Genomic DNA, 16383 nt, shown 5'->3' with positions numbered 1-16383 from the left:
GCAAAATTATCCAGGAAGAAAGCGGAGTCAATTTCCTTCTTCCTTAAAGCCATTGAGACAACTCAGGACAACTGCTGACTTTGCCTCAGCACCTTGGATTTGTTCAAGCTATGACTTGCAAAGTGGTATTCTCTTTCATACTGCAGAGGCTGTTTCAACTTGCCAAATGACCTGCATTCCTTTCTATAGCATCTGGCAGGAGCCAGGATTGTACATCTGGTTTTGTGATGATTCTGAATAGCTCCACTTTCCATAAAGTTTCCCACTGTAGCGCTAAGACAGTTTAGGAACTGATTTGCCTGAGTTGTCTGATCTCAGTAACTAGACCCTGTATATCTGCATTAAAGAGATAGGACCCCATATATTTTTCAGGGAGAAGCTGTTTGGCTATGGGATTTTTTAAATTGTAGACGACCTTGTGTTACTGTCCACCCATGTTAGCAATTCTTGTGACTGCACATTGTGTGTCAAATAACATTTAATACTTCTATTTGTTTTTATTGATTGTCATTATTGCAGGGCTCATGCTGGCAGATTTCATACTCAGGGGAGGGAGATGAGGTGACACCTGCTTCAATGTGGCTGCCTGTAAAAGGCCTGTTTAGTGAAGAAGCCACTCTTTCAGGTAAAAAAGAAAATCCTGTTTGAAACACTGAGTCCCTCACAACCAGGGAAGATAGCCATGTTTATCTTTAGTCGTGACACCGCTGGGGCAGCAGATAAAACCAGAAGGAACTTCAAGGAGAGCCAGTGACAGACAGGTCAGGTTCTGCCGCCAAGCTGCCCCCCATGCTAAAATACCTGTTGTAATTGATCTGTGGATCTTAGCATGATAAAGAGGAGTGACTAGGACTAAATGGCAGGTCAAGGTATGCTACCAATTATGTACATATATTATAACATTTACACAGTATTGCTGCCACACAATGATGTCCTCAGTGATGCCCAGGTCTTTTTCCTGAATTGTTACAGTTAACTTAGAACACAATAAGTGTATGGATTTAACTTACTTTTCAATGTTTATTACTTTGCATTTGTCATCAGTGAATTTCATATGGGATCATGCATCCGACGAAGTGGGTATTCACCCACGAAAGCTTATGCTCCAATACGTCTGTTAGTCCATAAGGTGCCACAGGACTCTTCGTCGCATTTTACAGATTCAGACGAACATGGTTACCCCCTGATATGGGATCATGTTAGCCACTCACTAGCTAGAGTTGGGCCCTCTGAAGTTCCTTGGTCTTTTCTAGTTTTGATTATAATGAGTAAGATAAATTTATCTATTCTGCATAGTTGTTAAATATCAAATGTGACCCGTGTGCTAATGTGAAAATGTGTGGTGGCGGATTGTCTGTGTTGGATGGGGATGGGCGACGTTTGGGGTAAATTTCAAAACTAGCCTATTTAAATTATTTTATTCTAGGAAAAGTTAGCAACTATTTTATGCGAAACATTTCCTAGACAATTCAACTATCCACTGAGCGGTATTTGAAATTTAAAAGCTAAATTTAATTTATTAAAGTGGGAAATAGACAGACTGTAGTTCTGCTTTAAGGGAAAAGTACAGTAAGGGAAATACAGCCTTAACTATGGAGCCACTTCTGACAGTTCAATAATACAACAGAAACTGGGCTGTATTCCGTGTAGCACTAATAAGGCTAATTAGAGAACATATACGGGGTCTCTCACCTTCACCACCAAACATCCCTTTAAGAAAAAGTCAGACAAGTTATATTCTATAGCCTTTATTAATCACACTGGGAAGCTTAGCATTTAAACCAACTAGGGATATTTTTTCTTCAAGATATGAAAAGAGACTTTAGTTGATAGAATATAATCCTATACAATCTGTTTAGGTTGCTATAGTAAAGGAAAAAAAAAGATTTATTAATTTTGTTAAACAAGTTTGCCATACTACTGCACTTTTATAAAGGAAGGGAAAAAAAACCCTAGATTCTTTATGAATACAAATGAATAGCATAAGACTTAAAAGTATGTTATAGGGAATTCTGATCAGTTTGGACCCAGTCCTTCAAGGCTGACATGGAAGCTGAAGGTGCTCAGCACCTTCTGGGATAGACCATTTATATATCCACTCACTGGTGTAAAAGTAACATTCAGAGATGAAAGAGAATTATTTCATGTACTATTAAAAAATTAATTCAGCCTAGAAGCAACATGATGTATTTTTTAAAATTCAGGTGTTCTCAATATTTGAAAAACAAACAAACAAACAAACAAACTTCATACGTCCTATAGAGTTGAAGTAGTTAAAGCATATTATCTCTTACAATACCTGGTATACATTTTCTGCATAAAAATATAAAATAAAAATAAAACTGTATATATATTTAATGCATCAATTTTTTTGAATACTATTGTGAAAGATACAGAAGAATAAGGCACAAAAAGTAAGTAAAATACAAAAACACTCATGAATGTTATTGGATTATTTTAAACGGAACATAGCAAAATTCAGGTAGCTCTGAATATGCATATTTCTTGCAACAGGAATATGTTTTCTATATTTCTATTACAACTTTTAAGTCTGATATACAAAGATTAATTATGTAAGAATTATCTATTAAAGGCACTACACTTTTGCAGTGGTTGTACTTAGAAGTTTGACTTTCTTCAGAGACATTTAAAATAAGGCTTCATAATGACTACTTGGATCTGAATCTAAAAATGAATAGTTCCATAAAAAGTGATGCTACAGTCATTTAAAGACTTACAAACATGCTTAATTCTGTGCACGAGTATTACCATTAACTTCAACGGCACTATTTGTGTACAGAAAGCTAGGCTTGTCTGTTAAGTCCTTGCAGGATATGCACAAGCAGATCTTATGTCTGCACAGAATCCCACTGATATCAGTGGGCACAAGGCAGATCCAACTGCAGTACCAGAGCCATAAGAGTTTAACATGAATTTGTATCTACAATTTACTATGCAAGTACAATCTACATATCAACAAATATGTATACATGTAAATATCAAATACAGAATTGAAGATATATTTTGTTTTTGCTAGTAATGAGGTTTATATAAAATGCAGAGGGTTTTTAGATGCATGTTTTGCGGGAGATAAGAGGAAAGTACTTTAGTATGAAGCTAGTCATGCATCAAGGAAACTCATTTTCTTTGCTTATGTATTGCTGATTGCAGCCTCAAAGAAAAATAAAATAAAAGTCAAGTAACATCTGTAATATTTTCTCTTTTTGCACAGGAAGATGAGATTAGAAGGAGGCTTTACTTCCTCCCTAAAGTTTCAGCTAGTTTCTTCAATCTTTTCTTCAGCTCCAAAGGAAACTTCTCATAGCATTTCTTGCAGACAGGCTTCATATCAAATTCAACAAATTTGTTCCTACAAATGATATAAAAGGAAAAATATCTTTAGTGAAAGAGATTTCAAAGAGTATTTGAAGCATGCCATATTGACATAGTACAGGCAGCAAAATAATGCTTTTTCAGTATTTTGCTCAATATATACATGGAGCTAAGATTATAAATGATATAGCAAGACAGCAAATGTAGATGTATACTTGAATCTATTTTTTTAGGATACATACAATTATATTTGTTATTAGCAGTACCCAGCTTTGTTACTGGGTGCCAACATTCAGGAAGGAAAACCCAAATTCAGGAGAGACTTTTTATTTTTTTAACCGTGGCAGGTTAAGTACAGGTGAATTTGCTAAAGGTGACAGATTTGAGTTTTGAAAGATTGAGATGGCCAGTCATTGCACATATAGTCAATATTTATGCGAAAGAGACATGAAAGTAAATAGCGGAAGTGAAAGAAACAACTGTACAGGAAAACAGAAACAAAAACAGAGAACTTTTGGATACTGAGGAAAATTGTTTTATGCAATACTGTATGTTGTGCAACCACTGAATTGTAAACCTAACAGTAAAGATACACTCTATATTTTCAGAAGTCTGTAGACACCAGCGTTATGGACCTACAGATATCTGATGTGGGTGTAGGCAAGGACTTTTATTTAGAAGATGCTATGAATTTCCATACTGGATCAGAGCAGTGGCCATATATAATTATCCTGTCTCTGACAGTTGCAAGTACTAGCTGCTTCAGAGGAAAATGGAAAAAACCCTTACAGACAGCAGTTATGAGCCAGTTTGCCCATGAGACAGGAAGTGCCACTGTATCCACAAAACACAAATTGCTATCAAATGCACAATAAACAAACAAAAACCAGAAAAATAAAATGCCATTTAATTTCTTTCAATTGTAGTAATCTCGAGTTACTTAAAACAATACATACTAAATTTTCAGATGGAAATATAATTTTCAAGTTGACGGTGTCTGATATTTTAACAAGTCTTTTCAATAACTAAACAATAAAAAACTCTTCTGTTTATCAATCCATATTGGACATGATTTTCTGATCTCCAATGGGATTCCTTGAGCTGTTAATTTAAATGTCACTTTGCAGCAATATGATGGATTATAACAGGAGACTCAGTCCAATGTGAATTATAAAATTTATTTAAAAAAAATCAAAAACCTTCTCACTATAAAGAACTTTTGGAGAACTCCAAAAAACAAAATATAAACTCTTTATAAACTGTAAGAAACAAGTCAATTACTATTCAAAGGGCATCTTGACAGAGTTTGCAAAAAACGGTTACCCACCTTTTTGTAACAGTTGTTCTTCGAGATGTGTTGCTCATGTCCATTCCATTATAGGTGTGTACACGCACACGTGTGCAGCCATCGGAAACTTTTGCTTTAGTGGTACCCGTAGGGCCGGCTGCGACACCCTCTGGAGTGCCGCACTCATGGCATGGTGTATCAGGCGCCGTCGGTTCCTTCTTGCCGACAACTCCAACAGAGGGGCAGGAGGGCGGGTAATGGAATGGACATGAGCAACACATCTTGAAGAACAACCGTTACAAAAAGGTGGGGGTAACCATTTTTTCTTTGTTGAGTGCTTGCTCATGTCGATTCCATTGTAGGTGACTTATAGGCAGAATCCCAGGAGGTGGGCTTGAAGTTCACAATCTTGCAGATTGTAGTACTGCTCTGCCAAAACGAGCATCAGCCTGAGCCTGCTGGATCGGCGCATAGTGCGAGGCAAATGTGTGGACGGACGACCAGGTTGCGGCATGGCAAATTTCCTGGTTCGGCACCGGAGTGAGGAAGGCCGCCGCCCGAGTGGAGTGGACCATCACAATCGGTGGCGGAGGCACATTCACCAGCTCATAGCAGTAGCAGATACAAGCTGTGATCCAGGACAAGATCCTTTGGGTGGACACTGGAAAACCCTTCATTTGGTCTGTGACAGCAACAAACAGCTGCGGAGACTTACGGAATCGCTTCATTCTATGTTGAAGGCCAGAGCTCCCCTAATGTCCAAGGTGTGCAGCCTGCGTTCCTCATCCCTCGCATGAGGCTTAGGGCAAAGGACTGGAAGATATATGTCCTGACTCGCGTGGAACTGAGAGACGACCTTGGGCAGAAAGGCCAGGTGCAGACGCAGCTGGACTTGTCCTTATAGAAGATCGTATATGTAGAAGCTTGGACATGAGCGCCCTGATCTCAGACACCCTACGGGATGAAGTTATAGCGACCAAAAAGGAGACATTCCAGGATAACAGCAGAAGGGAGCAGGAAGCCAGGAGCTCAAAGGGGGGCCCTGTGAGCCTGGAGAACACAAGGTTCGGGTCCCAAGGAGGGACCGGGTCTCGGACATGCGGGTAAAGGCACTCCAGACCTTTCAGAAACCGGGCTGTCATGGGATGGGCAAAGACCGACCTGCCTTGAAACGGAGGGTGGAAAGTCGAAATGGCCGCCAGGTGCACCTTGATCGAGGACAGCAACAGGTCCTGGAGCTTCAGGTGTAGTAAATAGTCCAGGACATCCTGCAGGTGGGCCTCTTCCAACCCAGATATGGCAATCCGTGGCTCAACACGTGAACTGATTCCATTTCAATACATAGGTAGCCCTAGTGGGGGGCTTCCTGCTACTCAGCAAGACTTGCTGGACACTGGCAGAACACTGCCGCTCCTCCCTGCAGAAACCACGCCGTCAGGTGCAGGACCACCATGTTCGGGTGTAGCAGATTGCCATGGTTGTGGGACAGTAGATCTGGCCGAAGAGGCAGCTGTAATAAGGTGGCTGCTGAAAGGCTCAGGAGCATGGCAAACCAGTGCTGAGAGGTCATGCCGGGGCTATGAGGATGACTGAAGCTTTGTCTTGCTTCACCTTGAGCAGGACCTTGTGGATCAGCGGCACCGGCAGAAAGGCGTACATGAGTGCTCCCGACCATGGGATCAGGAAGGCGTCTGACAGGAAGCCCTTGTCCCTGCCCGGCAGAGAACAGAACTGTGGCACTTCCTGTTCTGTCTGGACGTGAAAAGATGCAGGTGGGGCGTCCCCCACCGTCGGAAGATCAGGTTGACCACCTCCGAATTGAGCGGCCATTCATTGTGAGACAAGAAACTCCTGCTTAGGCGATCCGCCAGGATGTTCTTGGTACCGGGCAGGTGGGCGGCCACCAAGTGAACGTCCTGCTGCTCACAAAAGTCCCAAAGGCTGAGCGCTTCCTGAAAGAGGGCCGAAGACCTGGCACCACTCTGCCTGTTCATGTAGTACATTGCGGCAGTATTGTCTGTCAGGACCTGCACCACCTTGCCTTCCAGGTGGGGCAGGAAAGCTTGGCATGCCAGGTGAACCGCTCGGAGTTCCCTGACATTGATATGAAGGGCTAGGTTGTGTTGCAGCCAACAGCCCCCCAGACCAGGTCTGACGCAACTGAGACCACGGTGAGCAAGTGTGACGGCGTTACGAAAGGGACTCCCCGCAGCGCCAACTTGGGATCCTGCCACCAGTTGAGCCGTGAGAGGACATGACTCAGCACTGTGACCACTCGGTCCAGGGGGTGCCTGCTGGGAATGTAGATTGAGGCCAGCTACATTTGTAGGGGCCTCAGATGAAGCCAGGCGTGGCTTACGACGTAGGTGCATGTGGCCCATCAGTTGCAGGCACGTGTGGGTCGTGGTGAGCGGTTGGCTCTGTATGTGGGTGATCAGGTTTGACATGGCTTGAAAACGCGCTTCTGGCAGGAATGCCCTGGCCCGCCTGGAGTCGAGAACTGCACAGATGAACTCTATGCGTTGAACCAGTGCTAATGTGGATTTTTCTGTGTTTATTAGGAGACCCAAGTTGCTGCAGATGGAGCACACAAGATCGAGGCTCCTCTGGACCTCCTCTGAAGACCTGCGCTTGTTGAGCCGGTTGTCGAGATATGGGACGATCTGAACCCCTTGACACCTCAGGTAAGCCACCACCAACGCCATGCATTTCGTGAAGACCCTGGTGGCTGAGGACAGGCCAAAGCGCAGCGCCATAAACTGGAAGTGGCGCCCTGCCACTATAAAGGGCAGGAAACGTCTGTGCCCCGGGAAGATAGAGACATGAAAGTAAGCGTCTTGTAAGTCGAGAGCAGCGTACCAGACCCCCGGACCCAGAGAAGGGATGATGGAAGCCAGGGATACCATGTGGAACTTCAACAAAGACATGTTAAGGCCCCGTAGGTCCAGGATGGCTCTGAGCCTCCCATTTGCCTTTGGGATTAGGAAGTAGCGGGAGTAGAATCCTCTTCCTTGCATATCCCGAGGAAGCTCCTCCACAGCCCCCAGGCGTAGGAGGTTCTCAACCTCCTGAATAAGGAGCTTGTGTGTGTGTGTGTACGTGTGTACACGCAGAACATGGGGTGGCCAAAAATTGCAGGGTGTAGCCCCAAGCCACTATGTCCAGGACCCAACGGTCTGAGATAACCCGCAACCAGGCCGGTCAGAGAAAAGGCGGTCAAGGAAAGGGCAGGAAGGATCCGGGCAGTTGGCTAGTGCGTCGCTCCCAAGCACACTGGTGTTTTGCCAGACCAGGCTGCGCAGGAGATCGGGATTATGAAGGACAGCGGCGGTTGAACCCAGTGTCCCTTTTCCTTCTAGGTCCCTGCTGAGGCTGCCACTGCCTAGGAGGTGGGGAGGCCGGAATGGCTGCCTAGACGACTGAGGCGTGTGCATCCCCAGGAGTGGAGGGTCGCCTTTGTGTCCTGTAAGTCATGCAGACGCGCATCTGTTTGATCAGAAAACAGGCTGACACCGTCAAATGGAAGGTCCTGGAGCTGCGCGCATGATCACCGCTGAGGTGACCACTCGGGCAGCTGAATCGGCAGCATCCTAGGCCATCTGGAGAGAGGACCGAGCAGCCGCGGTCCCTTCCTCGACCAGGGTGGCAAATTCCTGGGCCGCTTCCTTGGACATGAACTTTAGGAGAGAGCCCCACAAGTTAAAATTGTAGCGGCCCAAGAGGGCATGGTGATTTGCCACCCGAAACTGGAGCCTAGCCATAGAAAAAAATCTTTCGGCCAAGTAAGTCCAGTCTTTTCGCCTCTTTATTCTTAGGGGTAGAACTGGAGTCGGAGGCGGGTCCTTTCTGGGGGAGGAACCCCCCCATGGCCGAACCCTTCAACGGGTCTGGAGTGGGCGTAAGGTGCGAAAAGAGTCCCTTGCCCGGAGTGGGCGTAAGGTGCGAAAAGAGTCCCTTGCCCGGTCTTGGCTGGTGCCGTCTTCTTAGGCTTCTTTTTTGGCACTGGTGACGGGGATCGGTGCTGGGAGGACCCCGGTGCCGGAGGTGTGCTACACACCGAAGTTGAAGCGCTAGATGCCAGTTCGGGTCACAGCAGCTCCGAAGCTGGACGCAGGGCACCCTGCATCTGGAGGGCCCTGAGGCAGATGTCGTTCTCCTTCTGAGTCTGTGGATGAAAGTACTGGCACATATGATAATATATGGGTTTCCCAGAGGCACTGTAAACAGCTCTTCTGTGGGTCACTAACAGGCATAGGCCTGTTACAGGATGAGCAGGGCTTGAAACATGGAGATCGGGGCATGCCCTCCGCAGGTGAAGTTCCCGCTTGGACACTATCTAACTAAACACTTAACGGGTACTTAACTACTAACTAACAATGCTTAAAACTATTTACAGAGAAGCACAAGGCTAAACAGATGAAGAAAAACCACTGACCACTTGCGAAGCAAGGGACAGAGGCACTCCGATTAACCACCATGGGCGGTAAGAAGGAACTGAGAAGGCGCAGGGCTGGCGGCACTCCAGAGGGCACCACAGCTGGCCCTACAGGTACCGCTAAGGCAAAAGTCTCCAACGGCTGCGCACACGGGCGCGCGCACACCTACCATGGAATGGACATTAGCAAGCACTCAAAGAAGAATATGTGGATTTGCATACACCCATCGCTGCTACTGAATTATGGTTATATGTCTAATTGAGTGCTGTTGTGATAAGTAATTTAAAAATGGAGCAAAATGTTAATGTCAGTGAAAAACTAACTAACTAATGTTAATGTTAGTAAAACAAGAAAATGTACTCTGCATACAATATTGTTTTCAGGGACTGACATTTTATATTAGCTTAAAAACTATTTTGTGGGATGTTAAAATGGAAGCACAAGGCATTTACTAAAAGTGGAATTTCAAAACTATCAGGTTTTCACAGCTAGCTTCTAAATCTGCATTCCCCAAGTTTTCTAAGCATAATCCTGCATCTGAGCATGCAGATAGGCAGGTGGACAGCTAACTATTCAGCCTGCATGCACACAAATGCCTACTGGCATATGTAATTAACTATATGCACAAAATATATGAAATTTGGGAATCTGGAATGAAATCAGAGCTATACGGTAGTCTAAAACAGTCTGTTCAGCAAGGTACGGATTTTTCTCCGAGAAGTCCAAAATTTATGAATTTTGCTGTTTAAGAAACCTTGCAAGCTCAATTTCAGAGCACAATGGCCTAAACTTAACATATTAAAATGTAGTGTTCAAAATTTCAAATCATAGATATGTGGAAATTAATAGTTGTTCTATCTTTGATTATCACAAACACATGCAGAAAACCCAAAGAAAAATACATGTCCTAAACACTGACCAAAGAAGAAAGGAGCAGAGATGGTGATAGGAGGAAAAGAAAAGTTTACAAACAGACTGGCTTTTTCTTTTTCAGCTTGTCTTTATCCTTTGCGTCTCGCTCCCGTTTGGCAAGTCGACGTTTAAATTCTTCTGGCATTTTCTCATAACAGTGTTTGCAGACAGGTTTTAGATCAATTTCAACAAACTTATCCCTTTAGATAAGACACAGAGGAAACAGTGGAAAGAACAGGAAAAGATTTAAGAATAAGTCATAGCTGAAAGAAGAATTGAACACAAAGCAAAAATAGATTTTAAAGTAGTAAATGGAGCAACAGGAACGAATACCTATATCATTTACAAGAAGTTGTCTATAAAGGTTATATACCATTACAGTTAAACTATGACTATAACAGCTGTGCTTGAAAGGTGACTATTGATCTGTTCTGAAGAGATCACAACTGTTTTCCATCTTCTTAAACTATCTGATAAACTTACTTGAGAGTTAACTTAGTGTTGCAAGTGGAACAAGCGAAACAGTTCACACACCATGCCTTATTCAGAGCAGAGACAACTAGGGGGAGGGGGAAAAAGACAATATTAGCAGTGTAATAAACAAAGGCATTTGTTAAAAACTTCTGAAATTTACACATTCATAAGACGTACAGGAAAAGGTGATTATTTTTAAACCTATTTTTCAATTAGGGATAAAATTAGGCTCCATAATAATGAAAATGAAGTGAGGGTAAGGAGACACACATACACATATACTGTAGGTAAGTGCTGTGTAGGAGGCATAGATGCCTCTAAATTACTTCAGTGTTTAAGCTGATGCTTAACATTTAGTTCTACTCTTTGTTTTGCGATAGCTCTGCTCTGGAAGAGCTCCATTTTGATCTTGAATCAAAGTTGCCTTTCTTTCCCCCTTTGTTTATGTCAATCTCTACTTCCTCTTCCTTTGTATCTCTTCCCATCCTGCTTTCTTTACATAGGGTTGCTGAGAATTAAGAAAGCATGCTTTATTAGGAAAAAACGAAACTAAACTTAGAGAAATGAAACATAGAGCCTTTGTTAGCAAGGAATGATTCATGGGAGGAGAAGTTCCTCTAACATTTGCAGATATGATAGAGATGAGTGAAATATTGTGAGGGAAGTCCTTCAAGTCCTGGGGCATTTGCCAGCAAACTGGTCAAGCACTGTTCTAACCAGTTTTGACAAAGGTGAATACCTAAAACTCAGTGATGTCAGATATGTAGGCCTGTTTATTGTAAGATATAAAAGAGGGAAGGGAATAGGTGGGACTACGTGCTAGTGCCTGCTTGTTTAGCTGAAGCCAGCCAATATGGGTTTGAGCATCCCGGGCCTAATCCTGTTGTAAGTATCCGATCAATACTTATGATTGATAGCTATTATACGGATACATGCTTAAAGTAACCATATAAAAGCCAATTTGGTCTTTGGATTAATAAAGAAATCTTTGGCTGAAATCTGGTGTTGGTCCATTTGAACATTCAAATAAAGATCTCAACACTTTCTACCTCTTCCCTTGCCAAAAAATGGTCTATTTCCTCTTCTTAGTTCAGGTCAACACGTGCAGCTCCACTATAAAAGTGCACCCAAGGTTGCCTACTAGGATTGCCAACTGTTTAATCACACAAACCCCAACACCTTTGCCCCGCCCCTTTCTCGAGGCCCCTCCCCACTCACTCCATTCCCCCCCTCCCTCTTTCGCTTGCTCTCCCCCACCTCACTCACTTTCACTGGACTGGGGCAAGGGGTTGAGGTATGGACTCTGGGCTGGGGCAGAGGGCTTTGGCTAAGCCTGGGGCTGAGGTGTAGGAGGGAGTGCGGGCTCTGGGAGGGAGTTTGGGTGCAGGAGGGGGGTCGGGGCTGGGGTGCAGGAGGGGGTGAGGGGAGCAGGCTCTGGCCAGGCAGCACAGCGGGGCTAAGGCAGGCTCCCTGTCTGCCCTTGCCCTGTGCTGCTCCCAGAAGCAGCCGGCACGTCCCCTGCAGCCGTGGGGGAGGGAGGCAGAGAGCTCCAAGTGCTGCCCGTGCCAGCAAATGCCACCCCCACAGCTCCCATTGGCCGCAGTTCTCAGCCAATGGGAGCTGCAGAGTCAGCGCTCGGGGAGGAGACAGCGCAGAGAGGCCCCAGGGCCCTCCCCCCCTTAGGGGTCGCAGGAACATGATGGCCACTTTTAGGAGCGATGCAGGGCCAGGGCAGGCAGGGAGCCCGCCTTAGCCCCACTGCGCCGCTGGACTTTTAGCGCCAAAATCTCCCAGTTTGGCTGCAGTAGCCTCTGGGAGATAGCGTCTAATTCCAGGAGACTCCCGGTGAAACCGGGAGGGTTGGCAACCCAACTGCCTACTATGAATGAAACGGACTATTGCCAGACAGCTGCAGTCATGTTCAATTATAGTAGCTGTCACCCTTGGTCAAGCACTTCTCTCCAACTTCTGGGTGCTAGTTGTTCAATAAGTGTCATTTTGGAGAAAGGTACTCTGCTGTTTGTCAGAACCATCCTAATCAGATAGATAATTGATGTATTGCTCCATAGATCAGGGGTTCTCGCAACAAATTTTTTGATGGCCTCAGAGTGCGGCCACTAACTCTTGCTGGTGGCCGCACTGACACTTTTTCCTAAAATTATTTATTTTTCCTAAAGTTAATAAAGTAATATGCACATATATACATCCAAATCGTAATTTATTTATGTAAGGTTTTGGGGTTTTTTTGCAGACTCAATAATAAAAATCATGCACAGTTATCTCTATTCTTTACTGGACCTAACAGAATAAAAACACAAATAATGTGCTTTGCACATTCTTGTCTTTTTTATTATTTCTTTTGCTTTTCTGGTAAAAGTGGCTGTCTGTATAACAATTCTGAAGTAAATTTAAAAATGCTTTGACATAATAGAAGTCCAAATAACAATGAAAAACACATCTGGGTGGCTTGGGTCTGGGGAGGGGAGGCACGGCTGTGGCTGGAAGCCGGGGCTCCTCCGGGCAGGTGGGGGGGCTCGGGGCTTCAGCCAGCCAGGGGCTCCTCCAGGAAAGTGTGTGTGTGTGTGTGTGGTGGGGGGGAGGGGAGGGAAGAAGGTCTTAGGGCCTCCCCTCCCACCCACCTCCTCACCCTGCTGCTGGCTCACCGCTCGCCTCCTCACTCCTCTGCCAGGTCCCCCCCGCCTGCTCGCCTCACCACTCACCTTCTCACCCCCTCCTTGCTGCCACATCTTGCTCCTTATGCGTTGTGTCCCACCTGTGTCTCCAGAAAGGCAGTGCATGCAGGAGCAGCAGGGACAAAGGGGAGGGGCTGATGCTTCCCCCCACTGTCCAGGAAACTGCTGTGGCTGCAGGGAAACCCCCTGGTGGCCGCATTTGAGAAACAATGCCACAGATGATCCCTCTGAGGCAGACAACCATATAGATCCTGCTATGGTTAACTGGCTGCCTGACATGTTCACCCCCCCTCTCTCTCTTTGGTAGAATAATGCTGGACACACTCATTATTTGTGACTGCAATGTTTTGTTTGAATGTGTATGGAGGAATGAAAGAATAAATTTAAAACAATTATTAAAAATTACATCAAGGGCAATGAAATGGCATACTACAATTTGCTCAGTTTGGCGACCAGAACATACAGTATGAGGCAGCCAGATTACATGTACCTAGTTATCATACAAAGCTGAAGTTACCTGTTTCACTAGATTTTTATTTGGTTTTGGAGGATTTTAATGCAGGTGAGCAGAATATTTCCTTCAAGAAGACTCCTAAATTGTAGTTTTATAGGTAGAGTGTAGTCTTGAAACTATATGGAAAGCACATCATTTGAATCTAGAACTCATCCTTTAGTGTCATGATTATAATCCATGATGTCCTTTTGAAGTGTCTGGGCCTTATGCCACTTGATTACTGGTTTTGGTTTAGCTGGTGCTATTACTGGTACAGGGTATTGGTTCAGATAGGTGTTGTAAGGTAGGTATAACTTTTGTGTTGCCTCATATTAAATTATCTGCTTTCTCTACCATCCTGTCCCACTTGGTTGTCAACAGCCATACTCCAGATTAATGGTCACCTGGATTGTCTTTATAGATGCATTGTTTTGCTGAATGCTAATCCTTTGGCAGTGTTTGTGACAGCCTCACTTCTACAGACTTAAGGCCAGATTTTTTTTTAATAAGATATGTAGGTGCCTAGAGATGCAGATAGCAACCTAGTGGGATTTCAAAGCTCCTAGCTGCCTAATTTGCATTAAAATCATGGAAATTAGGTGTCTATGAGTTTTTAAAAATCCCACTAGGCACCTGCCTCTTTAGGCACCTAAATATCTTTAAAATCAGGCCCTTAGGCCCTAATTCTGTAATGAGGTGCATGCATGTGGATTATTGCACTTGCATTGAGGTCTATTAAAGTCAGTAGGGTTCCACACAGGTAAAGGAAGCTGCCTGTGTAAAACTCACTAAGGGATTGGGGCCTTGCCATTTTACACTCTTATTTCACTCACAGAAACTCTGAAGAATTTAGAAAAAGGCATTATGGGAATCAGCATTTCAAAAGGGATTCAACACCAGTCTTCCCTTTCCCTGGTGCCTCTTTTAGTAAGTGCTTCCTACTGAAGTGACATAAAAAAAATGCAATTTAAGAAATGCTTACCATCTCCTTCAATCACACGATTACAGTGGAAACAAACGTCACCAAACAGCTGTGGTTAGGGGGAAAATACAAATTTTTAACTTTAAAAATTTATCGTGGATAGAATTTTAGAAACAAAATAATTGCAGCTCAGCATATGGACATAGCAACTTTTCTAACAAACTCAGTAAGATTAAAGGAATGCATACTGTCAAATTACTTAATTCTTTTTTTTAAAGTCACCTTTCCATTCCCATTACAAATAAGACCCTTCATTATTAAAGATGAAAAATAATGTTTAATTTTTTTTCTCTACTAATTATGTTTTGTTTCCTTTTTGCATTTCTTTCATCTTGGAAAATTAAGCTAGACAGTTTCACTTTTGTATATCACTTGTTTCTAGTCAATCTGAACTTTCAGGTTCTAGAACAATGCCTTGCTGTTTCTGTTGCATAGTTTCAATTTTTATGTACACACCCATCCACCCTCCCATTCTACTTTTGGCCCAAATTTTACCTAACATCTGTAGTGCTTTGGCATTTATCATTTACAGCTGTACTATCAATATTTCAAACATCAAACCTTCAAAACTGAATATTCAGGAATCTGTAATTAATACATGCCATAGAACTATGGAGCTTATTACCCACTTTTTATGTGCCAAAAGGTGTGTGCATGTGATACTTTGCAGTTTGCTCATGTTTAAAATAGTTGCAACAAGTTTATTTTAACAGTTAACAGAATACACACACAAAAATCTTTTGTTTATTCATTCATCCAGATGTTTCAACTATACTCCTCACTGTGGTATCTGAGTGACTATAAAAAAGGGATCTGTAGGGAAAAGGAACATTGACTATAATCCATGTATGAAAATAAAAGTAGTCACTAGGTGGTGTTCTCTGACAAATGCATTTGGTGTTTGTAGTCTTAGATGGAGAAAAAGTGAGTCAAGCTGGGTTACACAGTCTATCTTCATGTAAAGTCCTATTATCATGCGGTAGCAGCTGTAAGGAAAGCCACTCTATTAACTAAGGCCTAGTGTTAAACCCTAGACAGTGAGTGACAAATTTTCCTTAGATTCTTGGAAAAGTTGGGTGTCATTAGTAGCATTGAACAGGTGCACTGACCTTGCAGTTCACAGCCAATAGTCCTACAGTCATTAGTAATTATGGATTTGAAGTCAGAGTATATACTGAATGTTTTGTTAAGTCCTTAACAGTTTTCTATTGAAATACTTGAACCATTTGCAGAAAAATGTTAAAATGTTTAAGGAATTACAATACTTCAGACACTACTTTTCAAGACATAGATGGTTGTCAGAAGGCAAAACTAGTTCCTTAGTGTTAATATTTTTCTCTCTGACAAATATAAGTGAGTTGATGAATCATGAATTTATTAATGGCTAAGATACAAAATTCAACCTTACCTGATTGTAATGGGTTTCACAATATGCCAAGCCCTTCCTCTCATAGTGACGATGACCAAGAAATGGCTTTTCACACTTTGCACAAACAAAATGCTGCAAAGAAAATGATATGAATTGTCTCTGGATTGGTTGAGTTAATGGCATTTCTTTGGAAACAGATACACAAACCTCAGGACTGAGCATTATTGAAGGATAGTCTGCTTGTAATTAAAATTAAAAACAACACTTTTATTATTTTTAGATTTAAAACATAAAAAAACAAAATATTGCTCATTTTAAAGTCTTATATTTTAAAGAAAATAGACTAAAGAAAAAAATAAACTGAAGAAAAGGTTTTGGATTCATTATTAGTTGATAAATTGCA

The 16383-nt window shown here is 43.0% G+C and overlaps 1 protein-coding gene across 7 annotated transcripts in view; it reads right to left on the bottom strand.

Annotated features, from left to right (window-relative positions):
- Positions 1–1732: 1732 nt before the first annotated feature.
- The window catches only part of LIMS1 (LIM zinc finger domain containing 1), a 143522-nt gene continuing 128871 nt past the window's right edge, over positions 1733–16383 (bottom strand). For 4 of the 7 annotated variants that reach the window (XM_054010622.1, XM_054010586.1, XM_054010604.1 and 1 more), the window contains 5 exons: positions 16020–16112; positions 14612–14660; positions 10453–10528; positions 9977–10169; positions 3282–3370 (listed from right to left, as the gene is read on the bottom strand). In XM_054010622.1, coding sequence (XP_053866597.1) covers positions 10022–10169; positions 10453–10528; positions 14612–14660; positions 16020–16112 — 366 coding nt within the window. In that variant the 3' untranslated portion in view covers positions 3282–3370; positions 9977–10021. Of the gene's footprint in view, positions 3371–9975; positions 10170–10452; positions 10529–14611; positions 14661–16019; positions 16113–16383 lie in introns of those variants that run through there. The other 3 variants (XM_054010612.1, XM_054010595.1, XM_054010579.1) reach the window with 2 other exon arrangements.

The sequence above is a fragment of the Malaclemys terrapin genome, chromosome 1 (genome assembly GCF_027887155.1).
Source record: "Malaclemys terrapin pileata isolate rMalTer1 chromosome 1, rMalTer1.hap1, whole genome shotgun sequence".
Taxonomy (NCBI): domain Eukaryota; kingdom Metazoa; phylum Chordata; order Testudines; family Emydidae; genus Malaclemys; species Malaclemys terrapin.
Note: the sequence above shows the minus strand (reverse complement) of the source record. Positions and strands in the feature narration are given on the sequence as shown.